The sequence below is a fragment of the Daucus carota genome, chromosome 9 (genome assembly GCF_001625215.2).
Source record: "Daucus carota subsp. sativus chromosome 9, DH1 v3.0, whole genome shotgun sequence".
In the NCBI taxonomy this organism is placed as follows: domain Eukaryota; kingdom Viridiplantae; phylum Streptophyta; class Magnoliopsida; order Apiales; family Apiaceae; genus Daucus; species Daucus carota.
This window is the reverse complement of record NC_030389.2, coordinates 34,276,986-34,292,209: the sequence shown is the minus strand read 5'-3', so window position 1 is coordinate 34,292,209 and position 15,224 is coordinate 34,276,986. Positions and strand designations below refer to the sequence as shown.

The 15,224-nt window shown below is 35.4% G+C and overlaps 3 protein-coding genes across 3 annotated transcripts; 1 reads left to right on the top strand and 2 right to left on the bottom strand.

The window, feature by feature from the left end:
• The first annotated feature begins 1,432 nt into the window (after positions 1-1,432).
• LOC108201801 (cytochrome P450 CYP71D313) lies at positions 1,433-3,613 on the top strand. Its single transcript, XM_017370090.2, has 2 exons — positions 1,433-2,419; positions 2,815-3,613. The coding sequence occupies exons 1-2, from the start codon at positions 1,535-1,537 to the stop codon at positions 3,430-3,432; spliced, it is 1,503 nt and encodes a 500-aa protein (XP_017225579.1). The 5' UTR covers positions 1,433-1,534; the 3' UTR covers positions 3,433-3,613.
• A 1,817-nt stretch (positions 3,614-5,430) lies between these two features.
• Positions 5,431-9,268, bottom strand: LOC108200732 (receptor-like protein EIX2). The gene is made up of 2 exons (XM_017368979.2): positions 5,904-9,268; positions 5,431-5,831 (listed from the first exon to the last, which is right to left on the bottom strand). The coding sequence occupies exons 1-2, from the start codon at positions 8,368-8,370 to the stop codon at positions 5,677-5,679; spliced, it is 2,622 nt and encodes an 873-aa protein (XP_017224468.1). The 5' UTR covers positions 8,371-9,268; the 3' UTR covers positions 5,431-5,676.
• A 151-nt stretch (positions 9,269-9,419) lies between these two features.
• On the bottom strand, positions 9,420-12,918 carry LOC108200734 (receptor-like protein EIX1). The gene has a single exon (XM_064084890.1). The coding sequence runs from the start codon at positions 12,277-12,279 to the stop codon at positions 10,039-10,041; it is 2,241 nt and encodes a 746-aa protein (XP_063940960.1). The 5' UTR covers positions 12,280-12,918; the 3' UTR covers positions 9,420-10,038.
• Positions 12,919-15,224: the final 2,306 nt, after the last annotated feature.

Genomic DNA, 15,224 nt, shown 5'->3' with positions numbered 1-15,224 from the left:
TTTTAAAGAAGTCTTAAAAAGCGTGCTAAAGAATAACATATATAATTTATTGGGACAGAGGAAATACTAAATTTATACAAATTTATAATTTTTTTTGATTTATAATTATAATTCTACAAGATCTTGACAAAATCCAACATAAATTTGAAATTTGTTTGCATACTGTAATGTAGAGGTAATATTACTTAAATTGAATGTTACTTACTAAATCATGTAACTATTCATCACAACTTTTCAAATATTTTTGAAGAAAGTTCTGCAACTATTTCTCACCATAATCCCCATTATAGCCGCCCACAAAATACATTATATACTTATATATAATAAGCGTAAGGGAGATAATTTGGTCGCATGGTCCTCTGGTCCAAAAGCTTATCATCCGTTGGATCTCATATTGAACAAATAAGCACCGTTAGATTGGAACAAAATTAAATTCTGTTCTATAAGGAAACTGATATCTACTTGCATGTTTATAATTCTTTTCTAAATCCAAAACAAATTCTGTCTTTCATGTCTTTTAGGTTTTTTTTAATCCAAAATAAATGTTTCCTACCAATTTTAATTGTATAATCGTATAAATCGCACCGTCACAAAATTATTTTTATCTAATATATTTTAAAATTAATATGCCCGATTTATGTGAGGAACGAATACTAAAACGTTTTCTTAATCCAAAACAAATTCTACTATCTTATTGCATGTTTATGATTCATCTTCTTAGTTCAAAATAAATTGTGTTTATCAATTTTAATCTCGAACCATAAAAATTTTTAGAAAAATATTTGAATCACAGTATAATAATTCTAATATAAAATATATTTATAAATATAATCTAATAGGAGTTGGCGTCACATATTCTACTTAAAAAATTTTAAAATTTGATAGAAAGAATTTAATACTTTGGCATGATACATATAATTTTAATTTATTATTTATAAATTTAATTTTTCACACCATTTAAAATATATTTTAAAAATTTATAAATAATTAAAAAGCTCCCGTGCCTTGCACGGGCTATAAGCTAGTATAAATAAAGTAACGAATACTCCCTTTGTCCTAAAATAATTGCACTTTCTACATGTAATTTAAGGGGTAAGAAAAACAAACTTCTACACATTATTTTCCAAATTTTCTCTTTCAGAATAAAAATATAGATGTGACACTTTTATTCAAAAAATAAAATTTGGAAAAAAATATGAATTTTTTTCATCTCAAATTACGTGAAAAAAAGTCAGAAACACTTATTTTGGGACAGAGAAGTACAAATTAAATCAAACAAAAAAGTTACATTACATAAAAACAAATATTGATAAAATTATAAAAATCTATGACAAGTCAACAAATACTAAATTCCACATTTGCGTGCCTGGAGCGAGAGTGATCACCAAGTTCCGAGAATGATCCATGCATGCTTATAAATTCAGATCCAGTGAAGAACATTACCACACAACCCTATCTACCAGCTTATATATTCTACCAAAACTACACTACTACTACATTCTTATTACACCTCTCAGCTGCTTCTCAAACATACATGGAGTTCAACTATCCAACTCTTTTCATCACCTTAGTAACCATAATTCTCATCTTATTCAAAAAATCCAGAACCTCGAAACCCAAAAATCTCCCTCCCGGGCCATGGAAATTGCCAATCCTCGGAAACCTGCACCAAGTGATCGGTCCATTACCACATAGAGGCTTCAAAGAGCTGGCCAAGAAACACGGACCAATCATGCATCTGCAACTAGGCCAAGTATCCCTTATGGTGGTATCGTCCTCGAAAGTGGCTGCAGAAGCACTGAAAACGAATGATATTAGTCTCGCAGACAAGCCACAACAATTGTTAACTGAGATAATATTGGAAAATTGCAGAGACTTTGTTTTTGCACGATACGGTGACTATTGGAGGCAAATGCGCAAAATATGCACCCTAGAGATGCTGAGTGTCAACAAAGTGAAGTCCTTTCGTTCCATCCGAGAGGATGAATCGTGGCATCTCATTGACACGGTGCACAAGTCTCTGGGATCACCGATGAATATGAGTCACATGTTTGCAGAGCTGTCGTATAATATTACTTGTAGAGCGGCTATTGGGAAGAGAGGTGACAAAGAGGTGATCGAGATGGTGGAAGATATAGCCTATTGGGCTGCAGGCTTCTTTATCAATGACTTGTTTCCTTCGGTTAAGTTTCTATCTGTGCTTAACGGGATGAAGCCTGCATTGAAGAAGATTCGACGAAAGATTGATCATATTTTCAAGGAAATCATCGATGAGCATAAGGAAAAGCTGGCAAGAAGAGAGAAAGGAGTTGCGGTGGATACACAAGATGAAGATCTTGTGGATGTGCTTCTGAGAGTTAATGAAACTCAGCGCCTTCAGTTCCCGATCAACGATAACGACATCCAGGCTATCACATTGGTACGTATTTTTCTTCTCTAGTTGAAGCTTAAGCCTTACAAGAACAAGTGATCCTTAGTTCTATGCATGGTGACCAAAAAAATTTCGCCTCAAATGTAAAAAAAAAAGGACAAGTTAAATATTTAATTGCCCTCAAAATAAATGAATTTTTTTTTACATTTAGGTTGGGCACGGAAGTTAAGAAAATAAGTAGAGAGGCGTGAAAATGTAATTATAAAAGTGAGGATAGTGGTGGGATCAATTGATATTTAATGTATAAAGTAAGTACAGTGGAGGAAGATAGTGACAATAGTTGATTTTTATGTTATAAAAATTTACTATATTTGATAAGTTTTCAAACATAAAAAATTGGATTAGACATCTCAAAAAGGAAATTAACGATCGTGGTCCTGCAGGATATGTTGACAGCGGGGACTGATACTTCCTCAACTGTGCTGGAATGGGCAATGTCAGCCCTGATGAAACACCCCCGGGTTATGAACAAGGCTCAAGAAGAAGTTCGCGAATTGCTAAAAGGAAAAGAGAAGGTCACAGAAACGGACATCATCGGGCAACTAAGCTACTTAAAGCTGGTGATCAAAGAAACCCTGCGCTTGCACACACCCTTGCCTCTCTTAGTTGCTAGAGAATGCAGAAAAGAATGCGAGATCGAAGGCTACACTATTCCTGAGAAAACCAAACTTCTTGTCAATGTTTGGGCAATAGGAAGAGATCCTGACCGTTGGGCGGATGCTGAGAAGTTTGTTCCAGAGAGATTTGAGAACAGTGGTATGGATTTTTCGGGAACAAATTTTGATTATTTGCCATTCGGGGCTGGGAGGAGAATGTGTCCGGGGATAAACTTTGGTGTGGCTGGTGTGGAGCTTCCTCTGGCTCAACTGCTCTATCATTTTGATTGGAAAGTTCCGAATGATGGGAGACCTGAAGATCTGAATATGGAGGAGTCGTTTGGGACTACTAATAAGCGAAAGCATAACTTGGTTTTGGTTCCCACCCTACCTCAGAAGGCTTGATCACCAGCTAAGGGAATAAGATAAGTCAGGGATTAAAGTTATTTCCGACTTTAAGTTGTCGAATGCCGTGTATGTAACAAATAATAAGCTGTTTTTTTAAGTTAAAAATAAGTCAAAAATTTACTCAAAAGCCAAGTACCAGCGGGACATGCTTTTTATTGAAAATTTTGTTATGCTTTTATGATTTTGTGTGATAAAAGTTTAACAAGCTATCAAATTTATTATTATTATCATCATATGTTTAATAAAATTATAACTTATATATAATATAAAAATAACTCAAACATATGCTGATTTAAAATTTAACTTGTAACTTATTTGATTAAGTCATATGCATTAATTCATAAATCATTAGTTTAATCTCATCCTAAAGAGCTCCAAGTTAGATTATGAGAAGTGTATATTTATGTTTTAGAGAATAAGAATTTTTATTCAAATCTAAACTCTGATACTATGTTAAATGTTAAGCTATCAATTCTCCTGTGGGAGGAGACGATATTATATTCCCACAAACATGAACACTATCAATCTTGAATGCTAGATGCCATTTTTGTAAAATTTGATTTTTGTTTCTACTTGGATCTTCTGCAATCTTGGTGGGTTTTTCTAGACGTTTTTTTGGCTTTTTTTTAAAGCAATGGCTAGACTTAAACAGGAAATGATTGTACAACTTTATGAGCATTACTTGTAAACGTCTGAGATTTTTGTGTTTGATCCATAATATTTCCTGAATTTTGACAGTCATCGGAGTCTCAGCCGGTTGACAAAGCCAGATACTATTTCGTTCGATTCAATACTAGACATTATGCCTTCCATACTTAAATGAATGCCAGTCCGTTGACAAAGCCAGATACTATTCGACGAATAGTATCGAGCAAATTTAAGATCAAGTACATGCAGGGCAGTGAGATTTCTAATGCACTGAGGAATGGAGCCTTGAAAATTGTTATATGAAAGATCCGGAATAGTAAGAAGTTCCAAAGAACCTATAAAGTGAGGGATCGAACCTTCCAACTTATTAGACGATAGAACAAGTTTAGTTAGAACAGTCAAATTTAGGAACGATTTAGGAATTGAACCTTGGAAATTATTCTGTGAAAGATCAAGATAAGCAAGAGATGTCAAAGCCCCTACAGAATCTGGGATTAAACCTTGAAAGTAATTTCTGGATAGATCTAGTTCAGAAAGCGAAGTTAAACTTCCAATTGATTTAGGAACCAAACCTGAAAAGGAAATAATAGATGAAAATTTGAGCATGTCCAATCTTATACTATAAGTGATACTACATTTGAAGAAAACGCAAAAAAACAAAAAAACGAACTATTAAAATTGGAACAGGGTTTTCAAATATGAATAAAATACAAAATTTTGTTCTGAGACATCAGGGGAAGTATTAGACTGTATCGGATGTACTCTAAATTTTTTTCTAGTATTATATTTGTTATACAAAACATAATTGTGGCTAAGTTTAACACTTTCAAGTGTCAGCTATCAAGATTGTTGGTTCAGCCAGATACTTCAATCATTTAAGTAAGAATTAAACAGATCACCTCTTAACAAACCACCTCCAAGCTGTAGTTGAGTGACATGGCCTGTTATGTTGTTGCAACCGATTCCTCGCCATGAACAACAATCATCTCCTACCCACAAGGACAAGATTTTTGAGTCGTCAACTAAATTTTCTTTAAAGAGCAGCAAAGCTTGTTTCTCATTTTTAATGCAGCTTCTGTTCAAATATCCTCCTATTATGCTCCCACAACCAAACTTTAAACTTGACAGAAAACTTAATGCACACACAAGAATTAGTAAAGCTCATGTTTATACTTAGTTGTGAGCTACATGTATGAACAAGTAGCCAAAGTATCTTCCAGGACAAAAGTATACTATCGTTAGTCTTCGAGCCAGTCCACCGCATGATAATAAACGACTGTCAGCTATTGCATTGGGGAGAACATAAAATATATAAGGTTTCAGAAAATTGTCAGTACAGTGAACTAAATTGGAAATATTACATCTATATACATTATAAAAAAACGAGAAATGCTATTTTTATGCGCTTTAAAATACTGTGTAAATGTGGAAGAGACAATAAAAAGGGAACGGAAGAGGTACAATTATAGTTTAAATAATTTAGAATCTCCCTCAAATAAGCGTAAAGATTTCATTCCATCTCAATCCATTACATCCCATCCAAATGAACACAACATAAAAGAATTATGGTAACCGCTAGTATATGTTCACCTCCTAGTTTTTGAACTTCCTCCGCCACAAAGCACTGGTAACCGCTATCTTGTCAAAGACATGCTCGACATAGTGAAAGAAAGAATACCTCCAGGACTCAAAGAAATGCAAAGAACCGCAGAATATCAAAAAACCAACCAGGATACCAGGTCCAGCCCCTGCATAAAACCACAAGCGCTCATCATCTGAACAAAGATCAGTTTCAACTTCACTATCGTTCTGAGGATTACGTGATTCTGTGTCACCAGCACAGGGCTTCAATATAGCTTGGCCACAAAGTTGGTCATTTCCAGCATAGATAGAAAGATCGTTGAATGTCTGGAGTTGCCTTCCCGTGGGTATTCTTCCTGATAAATCATTGAAGGAGACGTTCAAGCTGCTTAAAGAGTTTAGTTCCGATAAACTCTGAGGAATAGGACCATTTAGTTCATTTCTGGAGAGATCAAGAGAATCCAGTTTACGTAGTTCCCCTATCTTGTCAGGGATCCTTCCAGTTAAACGATTACCTGTTAAGTTCAAATTCGTTAAACCATGAAGTTCCATCAACTCTTCTGGAATCTCTCCACTGATATTGTTGTTTGATAGATTAATAGAAAACAGAAACTTAAGGTTAGAGGTGTATTGTAGATCAGACCCCTTCACATTATATCTTATCATTTCACCAATATCATTTTCCAATCCTTTATTAAGCTCAGTGCTTCCACCTGTAATCATAGAACTAAAGTTGCCAAAACAAGGAGGAATGCTTCCCGTGATTTGATTTTCTGCCAGGTTCAAAACCTGAATTGATGAGCGGTGGCAAAGCTGTGTGGGAATTTTACCATGGAAACTGTTGGACCGGAGTATTAAATACTTGAGAAAAGGTAATTGTTCTCTAGTCCATTGGGGAAGAATGTCACTCAAATGATTCTTTCCCGCATCAAGTACAACCAAATTTGCCAAACTGTGGAAAGACAAAGGTAATTTCCCTTGAAATTTGTTGTTGTGCAAGTTTAAGTAAGTGAGATTTCCTAGAGAACCTAAAGAAACTGGAATATCACCAGAGAAATTGTTATCCATCACGTCAAGTTCACTCAATTCTGACAAGTTTCCTAGGCACTTGGGAAGCTCTCCGGATAAGTTATTATTGGAGAGAACTAAAATCATCAATGATGTCAGATTGCATATGAACAGAGGAAAGCCACCCGACAAATAGTTATTTGAGAGTGATAATGTATGCAGATGATTCGAATGTGTTGAAATAAACAACAGTTGCTCCCCGTTGATATCATTGTCAGATAGATCGACAAAGTATGCATGAGATACCAGACTCACAAGCCAATCAGTTGGGATGATTGAAATGCTTGTATTTCGCAGTTCAAGACCTGTGAATTCTCTTTGTCTTTGGAGCCAGAGGGGAATACAGGGCCCTACTTTCAAAGACATCATCGCTATTCTTTCGAGCTGGAAGGGAGGTTCCCATTCAGAACTAATATTGAGCACTAAATTAGACTTTGAAGAAATAGTCAACCATTTTAGCCTCGTGAGGTTCATAAGGTGATGCTCAGATACAAAACCATCCCAGTAATTATCATGAAGACGCAACTCGCTGAGATTTGATAGTTCTCCAATGCATTTTGGAATGTTTCCGCTCAACTGATTTTCACTGACAGACAATATTTCTAAATTTGACAGATGGCAATATGATTCGGACAGAGAACCAATGAATTGATTTGAGTCTATGTACAAGTGTGCAAGTTTGGATAATTTTACAAGAGACTGAGGAATATAACCTTGAAAATTATTGTCGGAAATATCAAGTTTTGAAAGGGCTGTCAGACTTTCTAGAGATTTAGGAATTGGCCCCCGAAAATTGTTAGAACCGATATTAAGTTGTACAAGACCACTATTGTTAACAACCCATAGAGGAAAAGAATGGTTAAAGTGGTTGTAAGCAAGATCAAGTGAAACGAGAGATGTTAGATTCTTACAGGAAACAGAACTAAAGATACTGTTGTCGAGCTGACAACCGGCCAGCTTGAGTACTGAAATAGAATTAGGAAATATTTTTTTGGTCGAAAATGGATCAGTAGAGGCCTCTGAAAGGTCGACTGTGGATAGATCCAGGTGTTCCAAAAAAGAAAGTCCAGATACCCATCTCATGCTATCAATCCTTAGTGAATTATAATAAGCATAATCATAATCGTAATCATGGTCATAATTATTACTTAAATCAAGGTAACGTAAGGTTGAGAGGTTTCCCAGATGATGAGGAACTAAACCTTGAAAATTTGAGCTAGAGAGGTTGAGATAAGTTAGTTCCTTAAAGGACCCGAAAAAGTCTGGAATTTCAATCTCATTAAAGTTGTTAAAACTCAAGTCCAAGTAATTTAAATATTTCAAATCAAGCAGAGAAGAGTTTATTATCTGATCACCTCTTAATGCACAATTTCGAAGATCAAGTTCAATGACATGACTTGTAGTCGAACAGTGTATTCCACGCCATGAACAACAATCATCTCCAACCCACGACGATAAGTAATTGAACTCGTCAAAGAGACCTCTCTTGAACCGAAGCAAAGCTTGTTTCTCACTCCAGATGCAGCTCATGTTAGGAGAGTAACTTGCAACTACGCTGCTACGCGCAAACTCTAGTGCTGCTAGAACACCTGACACATAAGCAAGAAAAAGTAAACTTGTATGTTTCTGCATCTCCATAGATAGAAGACACTACGCGGGTGTTTGGCTGGGCTTTTAAGCTCGACTTCTGTCAGAATCACCTTATACGTATTTGAGAGCTACTTATATGAACATTATATGGTTCGATGGAATATATTTAAGGGCTATTTATATCTGTTTCATCTTCAAGTACACTAGTGCATATTACGCGTCAAATATGAGATTACAACAAACTTTCCAACAAGAATAGTATTGAACACAACTCATAGTCAGCGCAGTTATTATAAAGAGATTATAATGCTCAAGTGAAATCATGCGGCAGCAAACGAAACAGAGAAAAGAAAGAATACAAATAACAAAGCGGCTAGTGATAATTGATATGCAGGTGTGAACTTTCCGGGCATTTAAAAATCTGACGAACAATCAAGCACCAAATAAACTGATATAAACAGGGTTTTGTTTGGGTATAACTCAAATTTTATAGTTGTTTATTGAAAATATTACATATTTTCAATAAAGTCGATTTGATCTATGTAATATTAGTTATAACACATCTGTATATCAGAACTTCTATCGAAACAATATATTCGTACTAAATTCAAATTAAAATCAAATTTAAGCAAAACTGTTTTCGAAAATCCCAGGGGGCATATAGAAATTATTGTGCGTCAAATAACATCAAAAGTGTTGGTTTCAGAAGATGGGATGTCTAATGTTTTATTGCCCGGAGAATTAATTGGATTGTTAAAGTGCACACCTAGCCGACTAAGATATTTTAAGTCTGTCGATGAAAACTTTAGAATCACTGATCCACAAGCGCTCCTCACTATGTTTGCGAGGATTCAATGATATTTCCAAAGCATGTCAATTACGTCCTATGCCATGTATGCAGGGGTAAGCAAAATGTATGCAGGGGTAAGCAAAAAACCAACCTGCAAACTCCTTCACGTTTGAAATATGTCTTGTGTTTGGTCGGAGTGAATGAACTTGGGAGCCAATGAAATTTGAATTATGTTACGGACAATTATTTATGAATTTCTTTCCTTCATTCTATTCCTAATTATATTCACCACCAGAAATATGAAACATTGTGCTAAATCTCAGCTGAGGGGCTGCAATTTATGACTCAGTTATGATCGTACCTAAACCATAAACAAAAGACTGGTCTTTTCATCAACTCCATTGAAAATATTGAAAGCATGCAATTACACTAACTGAAAAATACTATCAAATACAACTGTAAATACTTCATAATGTCAATAAATTACACAATCGCCATCTTCCAAAACAATCGCTTGATCAAGCACCTAGCTGAAGACATTGAAGAAGTTAAACAAATAAAGTTAGTACATAGTATATTGGTTTTGTGATTTTAATAAACTGGCAGAGCTGTTCTTGCTTAAGTTGAAGAGAATAAGTATTAACCAGACCAATGTGACATCTAGAGATAAATATGTTTTTATTCTGTGTGTGTGACTATGTGAGAGAGATTTGGATATCACCTGTTATGGATTTTTCTCCTTTGATTAGGCAATGAAAACCTCAATTTTATAAAAGGCTTGTTCAACAAAGTTGAATTAAGCATTCCTCCAAGAGCTGATAAAGAGCAAAGCCATGCAAAATCCCAAAAAACCAACCAAGAGACCAGGTCCTATTCCAGCATAAAACCACATGCGCTCATTATCTGAATCACATTCAGAAGAAAGGTCAGGATTCAGGAATGTCATCTGATTCTGTGTCAGGGAAGCAGGGTTGCAGGATAGGTTGACCACAGAGATGAGTGTTGCCAGCATAGATGGAAGGATCGTCGAGGCTCTGGAGTTGGTGCCCAGTGGGTATTTTTCCTGATAAATTATTGAAGGAGAGGTTCAGGTGGCTCAGAAAGTATAAATCCGACAGACTTTGTGGAATGGGACCATAAAGTTCATTACCAGAGAGATCAAGATATTCCAGTTTCCCAAGCTTCCCGATCATAAGAGGAATCCTTCCAGTTAGATGATTACCCGCCAAATTCAAATTCAATAAACCTTGAAGATACATCAATTCTTCAGGAATTTCTCCATTAATGTTATTGTTCGATAAATCAATGGAGAACATAAACTCTAGTGTTGAGGTGTATATTAGCTCATGCCCTTTCGCGTCGCTAACTATCATTTCCCCACATCCACCACCACTGAATCCTTCATATGGTTCACTATTGTCACTTGAAATCATGGCACTAAAATTTCCAAAACAATGAGGAATGTTTCCCATAATTTGATTTTCTGCCAAGTTCAGAACTTGAAGTGATGAGTGCTGGCAAAGTTGCGGGGGGATTTCACCATAGAAATTGTTGGAACGGAGTATGAAATACCTAAGAGAAGGCAATTGCTCTCCGGTCCAAGGGGGGAGAATATCAGTCAAATTATTTTTTCCCACATCAAGTACGACCAACTTTATCAGACTTTTGAAAGACAGAGGGAGTTTTCCTCCAAAATTGTTGTTGTACAAGTTTAGATAAGTGAGATTTGCTAGAGAACCCAAAGAGAGGGGAATAGTACCAGAGAGATTGTTATTCATCACATCAAGATCCCTCAGTTCTAATAAATTTCCTAAGCACGGTGGGACCTCTCCTGAAAATCTATTATTGGCGAGAAATAAAAACTGTAAGGACGTTAGATTGCAAACAAACGCAGGAAATTCACCAGAGAAACGGTTATTTGAGAGGGAGAATGCCTCCAAACCATTTGGTGCTGCTGCAATCAATGAAAGTTCTCCGTAGAGGTCATTGTGGGACAGATCAATAGCAGAGGCCTGCGATAAGAGTATACTGACGAACCAGTCAGCTGGGATGCTGTCTGATATGCTCGTATTCGTCATCCTAATAAACTTAACATGTCTCTGTGTTAGGAGCCACTTGGGAAATCCAGGTCCTACTTTCAAGTCCTTGAGATATATATATTCGAGCTGAAATGGAGGAGCCCAATTACAACTAACCTTCAACTCTAAGTCAGACTTTGAAGAAATAGCAAAGCCAGTCAACTTTGTGAGGTTAACAAAGTGATACTCTGATACAAATCCATCCCATGAGTTGGAATAAAGGTTTAGGATTACTAAATTTGACAATTCTCCAACGCATTTGGGAATGCTTCCACTCAGTTGATTATTATGTAATAATAACATTTCTAACTTTGATAGTCGGCAAAATGTTTCTGGTAGACTGCCCCTTAGTTCATTAAACTTCATGTCGAGATATGTAAGTTCAGTGAGATTTCCCATCTCAAGTGGAATTGAATCATTCAAATTATTTCTCCCAAGTTTAAGTGTAGAAAGTGATGTCAAATTTCTAAAGGACCGAGGAATAAAACCTTCAAAACTATTGAACGAAAGATCAAGTTTCAAAAGAGCCGTCAAATCCCCTAGACACTCAGGGATCAAACCTTGGAAATTGTTGCTATGTAGATGGAGTTCAGAAAGGGCAATCATATTTCCAATAGATTCAGGAATTTGGCCACTAAAATTGTTGGACCCGAGATCTAGATGTACAAGACCACTACTGTTAAAAATCCATGACGGAAAAGCAGAATTGAGTGAGTTGATACCAAGATCAAGTAACATAAGAGATGTTAGATTTATGTTGGAAAGATGGTGAGGGAAATTGTTGGTTAGGTGACAGTTCTTCAACTTGAGTGAAACAAGAGAATCAGGGAGCATGTTAATAGCCGGAAACCAATCAATGGCCTCAAAAAGATTAACACCGGAGAGATCCAAGTGTTCCAACACAGAAAGTCCAGATAACCATCCCAAGCTATCAATTCTTAATAGATGATTATAATTGTAAAAATTATAATCTAAATCAAGACTATAAGTATAATTATCTCTTAAATCAAGGTACCGCAAGCTTGTAAGGTTTCCAAGATGACGAGGAACTAAACCTTTAAAATTGGAGTGAGAAAGGTTGAGATACATTAGATTTTTAAATGACCCAAAAAATTCTGGAATTTGGATCCCATTAAAACTATTGGAACTCAAGTCAAGGTAAGTCAAATATTTCAAATCAAGCAAAGAGGAGTTAAATATTTGATCACCCTTTAACGAGCAATTTTGAAGATCAAGTTCGATGACATGCCTTGTGCTCGTGCTTCCACAACGTACTCCATGCCATGAACAACAATCATCTCCGACCCACGATGATTAGTAACTGAACTCGTCGAAAAGACCTGTCTTCAACTGAAGCAAAGCTTGTTTCTCACTCTCAACGCAACTTGTACCAGAAATGGCTCCAGCTATGCTTCTGTTCCCAAATTCTGAACTTGCCACAACACTAACTACGAAAGCAAGAACAATTAAACTCATATGTTTCTGCATGTTTATAGATAGCTAAAGTTATTTAGGAGTTCTTTAAATAGACACTACATGCAGACTGCAGGTTCATTGAATATATGAGGAAGAATGTGAATTGGTCACCTGCAGGTGTCAAGATTATTACCGGATCAGGACTCCCATCCTTTTCGAGTCCAGGGAGACTTGGTCTGCAAAGTGAAAAACAATCAACTACATTGCTGAAAATTGCTGGTGTGCTTTACTTCTCTAATTCTTAGGGTATAATTATCTCAAGAAAAAGTATTTTTCAAGCATATTCGCCAAATTTTTTTTTACAAGATCATTGGCCATGTTTGTTTAACAGAAGCGGTTTCTGCTTGCTTCTGTTTATCTTACAAGCACTTTTAAAAAGTTAAGATTGTTAATTTCTCTCTCAACAACTTCTGCTTTTTATCTAACTTATTTATTTCTCACTTTTAATCAATTTTTAGTAAGGAATCATATTTTTTAAACTTGACCAAACGGCTCCATTGTCTTCACTTCGGGTATAAAATCAAAACGGGATCTAAAATGAAGGGAATAGTTGCTTTGGAGCTATTTTCGCTTAAGCACTTGAGCAAGTTTAAGTGAATAGACAAGCATTAACTTGAAATGAAGTCAAAGGGCAAATGGAAAGTATCAAGAGGAATAAAGAAGTAACCACAATCCTGCCGGTCTTTGCCAGTCTCCTCCGAGAGTCTTCGTAGACTTTGGTCTGTATCTGTACTATAGTATAACTAGATGAGTAATCGCGCTTCGCGCGATCTATTTAAAATCTATTTTTATCCATTTTAGTAATATATAATTACATGTTATAAGTTTTTCTCTATTGACAGTATCTTATAAGTTTTGTTTGACATAATTTTAATTAAAAATGAAGAAGAAGCTAATAAGCATACATAATTCGAATAATATATATGGAAGTTAAGTTTTAAAACCAAATTATGTGATTATGAGCCACTTGCTCAGAACCCATACGCATCGCTGGTTCTGTGTGCCTCGTTATGCATTAAGTTTCTTATTAACTTTCGATACCACTGCCTCCAACAAACAGTCGATCATCCTCTCCCTTACAAAATAATAAATAAAGATACATTCTTAGCGTGCACTATCAACTCTGATTTAAACATGGATAAAATACCAGCTCTTTCTAACTTGAAAGAAAATATCTTAACTTCGAAATAATTTTGATGTGATGATGACCAGTAAAATGGCTAGAAATTACTTAGGGGAGAGGCCAATATATATTATGCACCATCCACGGGATGATCTCAAATTTGATGCAGCAAGTTTAGTAAATAGCCACTTTCTTGTGAAATAAAAAAAATTGATTACATTATATAATTCATGAGATAAAAATTAGGTTAAGGAATATATATAACAACACCTCATGATAGACAGCTTGACGCAGAATTAATTGACCACCAAGCACCTCGACATATTCCTCTCTTTTTCGGGTGAGCCTGCAGAGTACAGTCACCACGAACATCCCTCGCTGAAATTGTCTTGTTTACATGGCCTATAGGTGATAATGACTTAAAGAGAAAACTCTCTGCGGAAGAATGAGATTGCCAACAACTGATATGCATCAACCTCATCGAAAACAAAAAAAAATGTATAAATTTCTGCATGCATATGCTTCCATCTAAAGCTAAATATCTTAATCACGGGCACTTTAAACAACAAAGCTTATTTATACATATGTAGGAGGTTGGCCCTTGCACTTCCTTGCATAGTAAACTCATTAAATTTGGAAGGGCTAAGGTTTCTAAAACGGTTGTGATTAAGAATAGAGAATACATAACTCCCAAGACACATGAAGTTTAAGAGTCTTTTTTATAGCTTTTGTAAAGAATAGAAGTGAAGCTCTGAGAAATTAGAAAAAATAGAAACATGATTTGAGAGGATGCCACGTAAGCCGCCCGAGATTAAATATCCTAGTCACGGGCACTTTACACAACAAAGCTTATTTTTATATAGTATATGTAGCAGGTTGGCCCTTGAACTTCCTTACATAATAAACTCATCAAATAGGGAAGGGCTAAGGTTCCTAAAACGGTTGTAATTAAAATAGAGAAATTATAATAGTTGAGAACTCAAGAGACATGAGGTCTAAGAGCCTTTTAATTGTTTTTTCTTGTGGAGCTATGAGAAATGAGAGAAAATGGAAACATGATTTGAGAGGATGCCACGTAAGCCGCCTTGGATTTTCCTTTATATAGGTATATAGATTTGTAGTTCAAGGTTTTAGTTATTATATTATAATAAGTCAACATTTAGTCCAAGATTTTAATTATCTATACTATACTATAATAAGCCAACATGGGTATAATTTGTAGTCCAAGATTTTAGTTATAGTTTTTGGTTTGGTACTCTCTTTTTGGTATTACAAGTCTACAAATGTGGAGTCTATTAGTATTATATTGTTAAACAGTTTCAAATACTAAAAACACTCGTAACAATCCATTATCATATAATATTTCATTAAAAAATTATAATAATGTTATAAATAAAATTATAAATATACAATTTTGAATATCTTCTTTTAACAG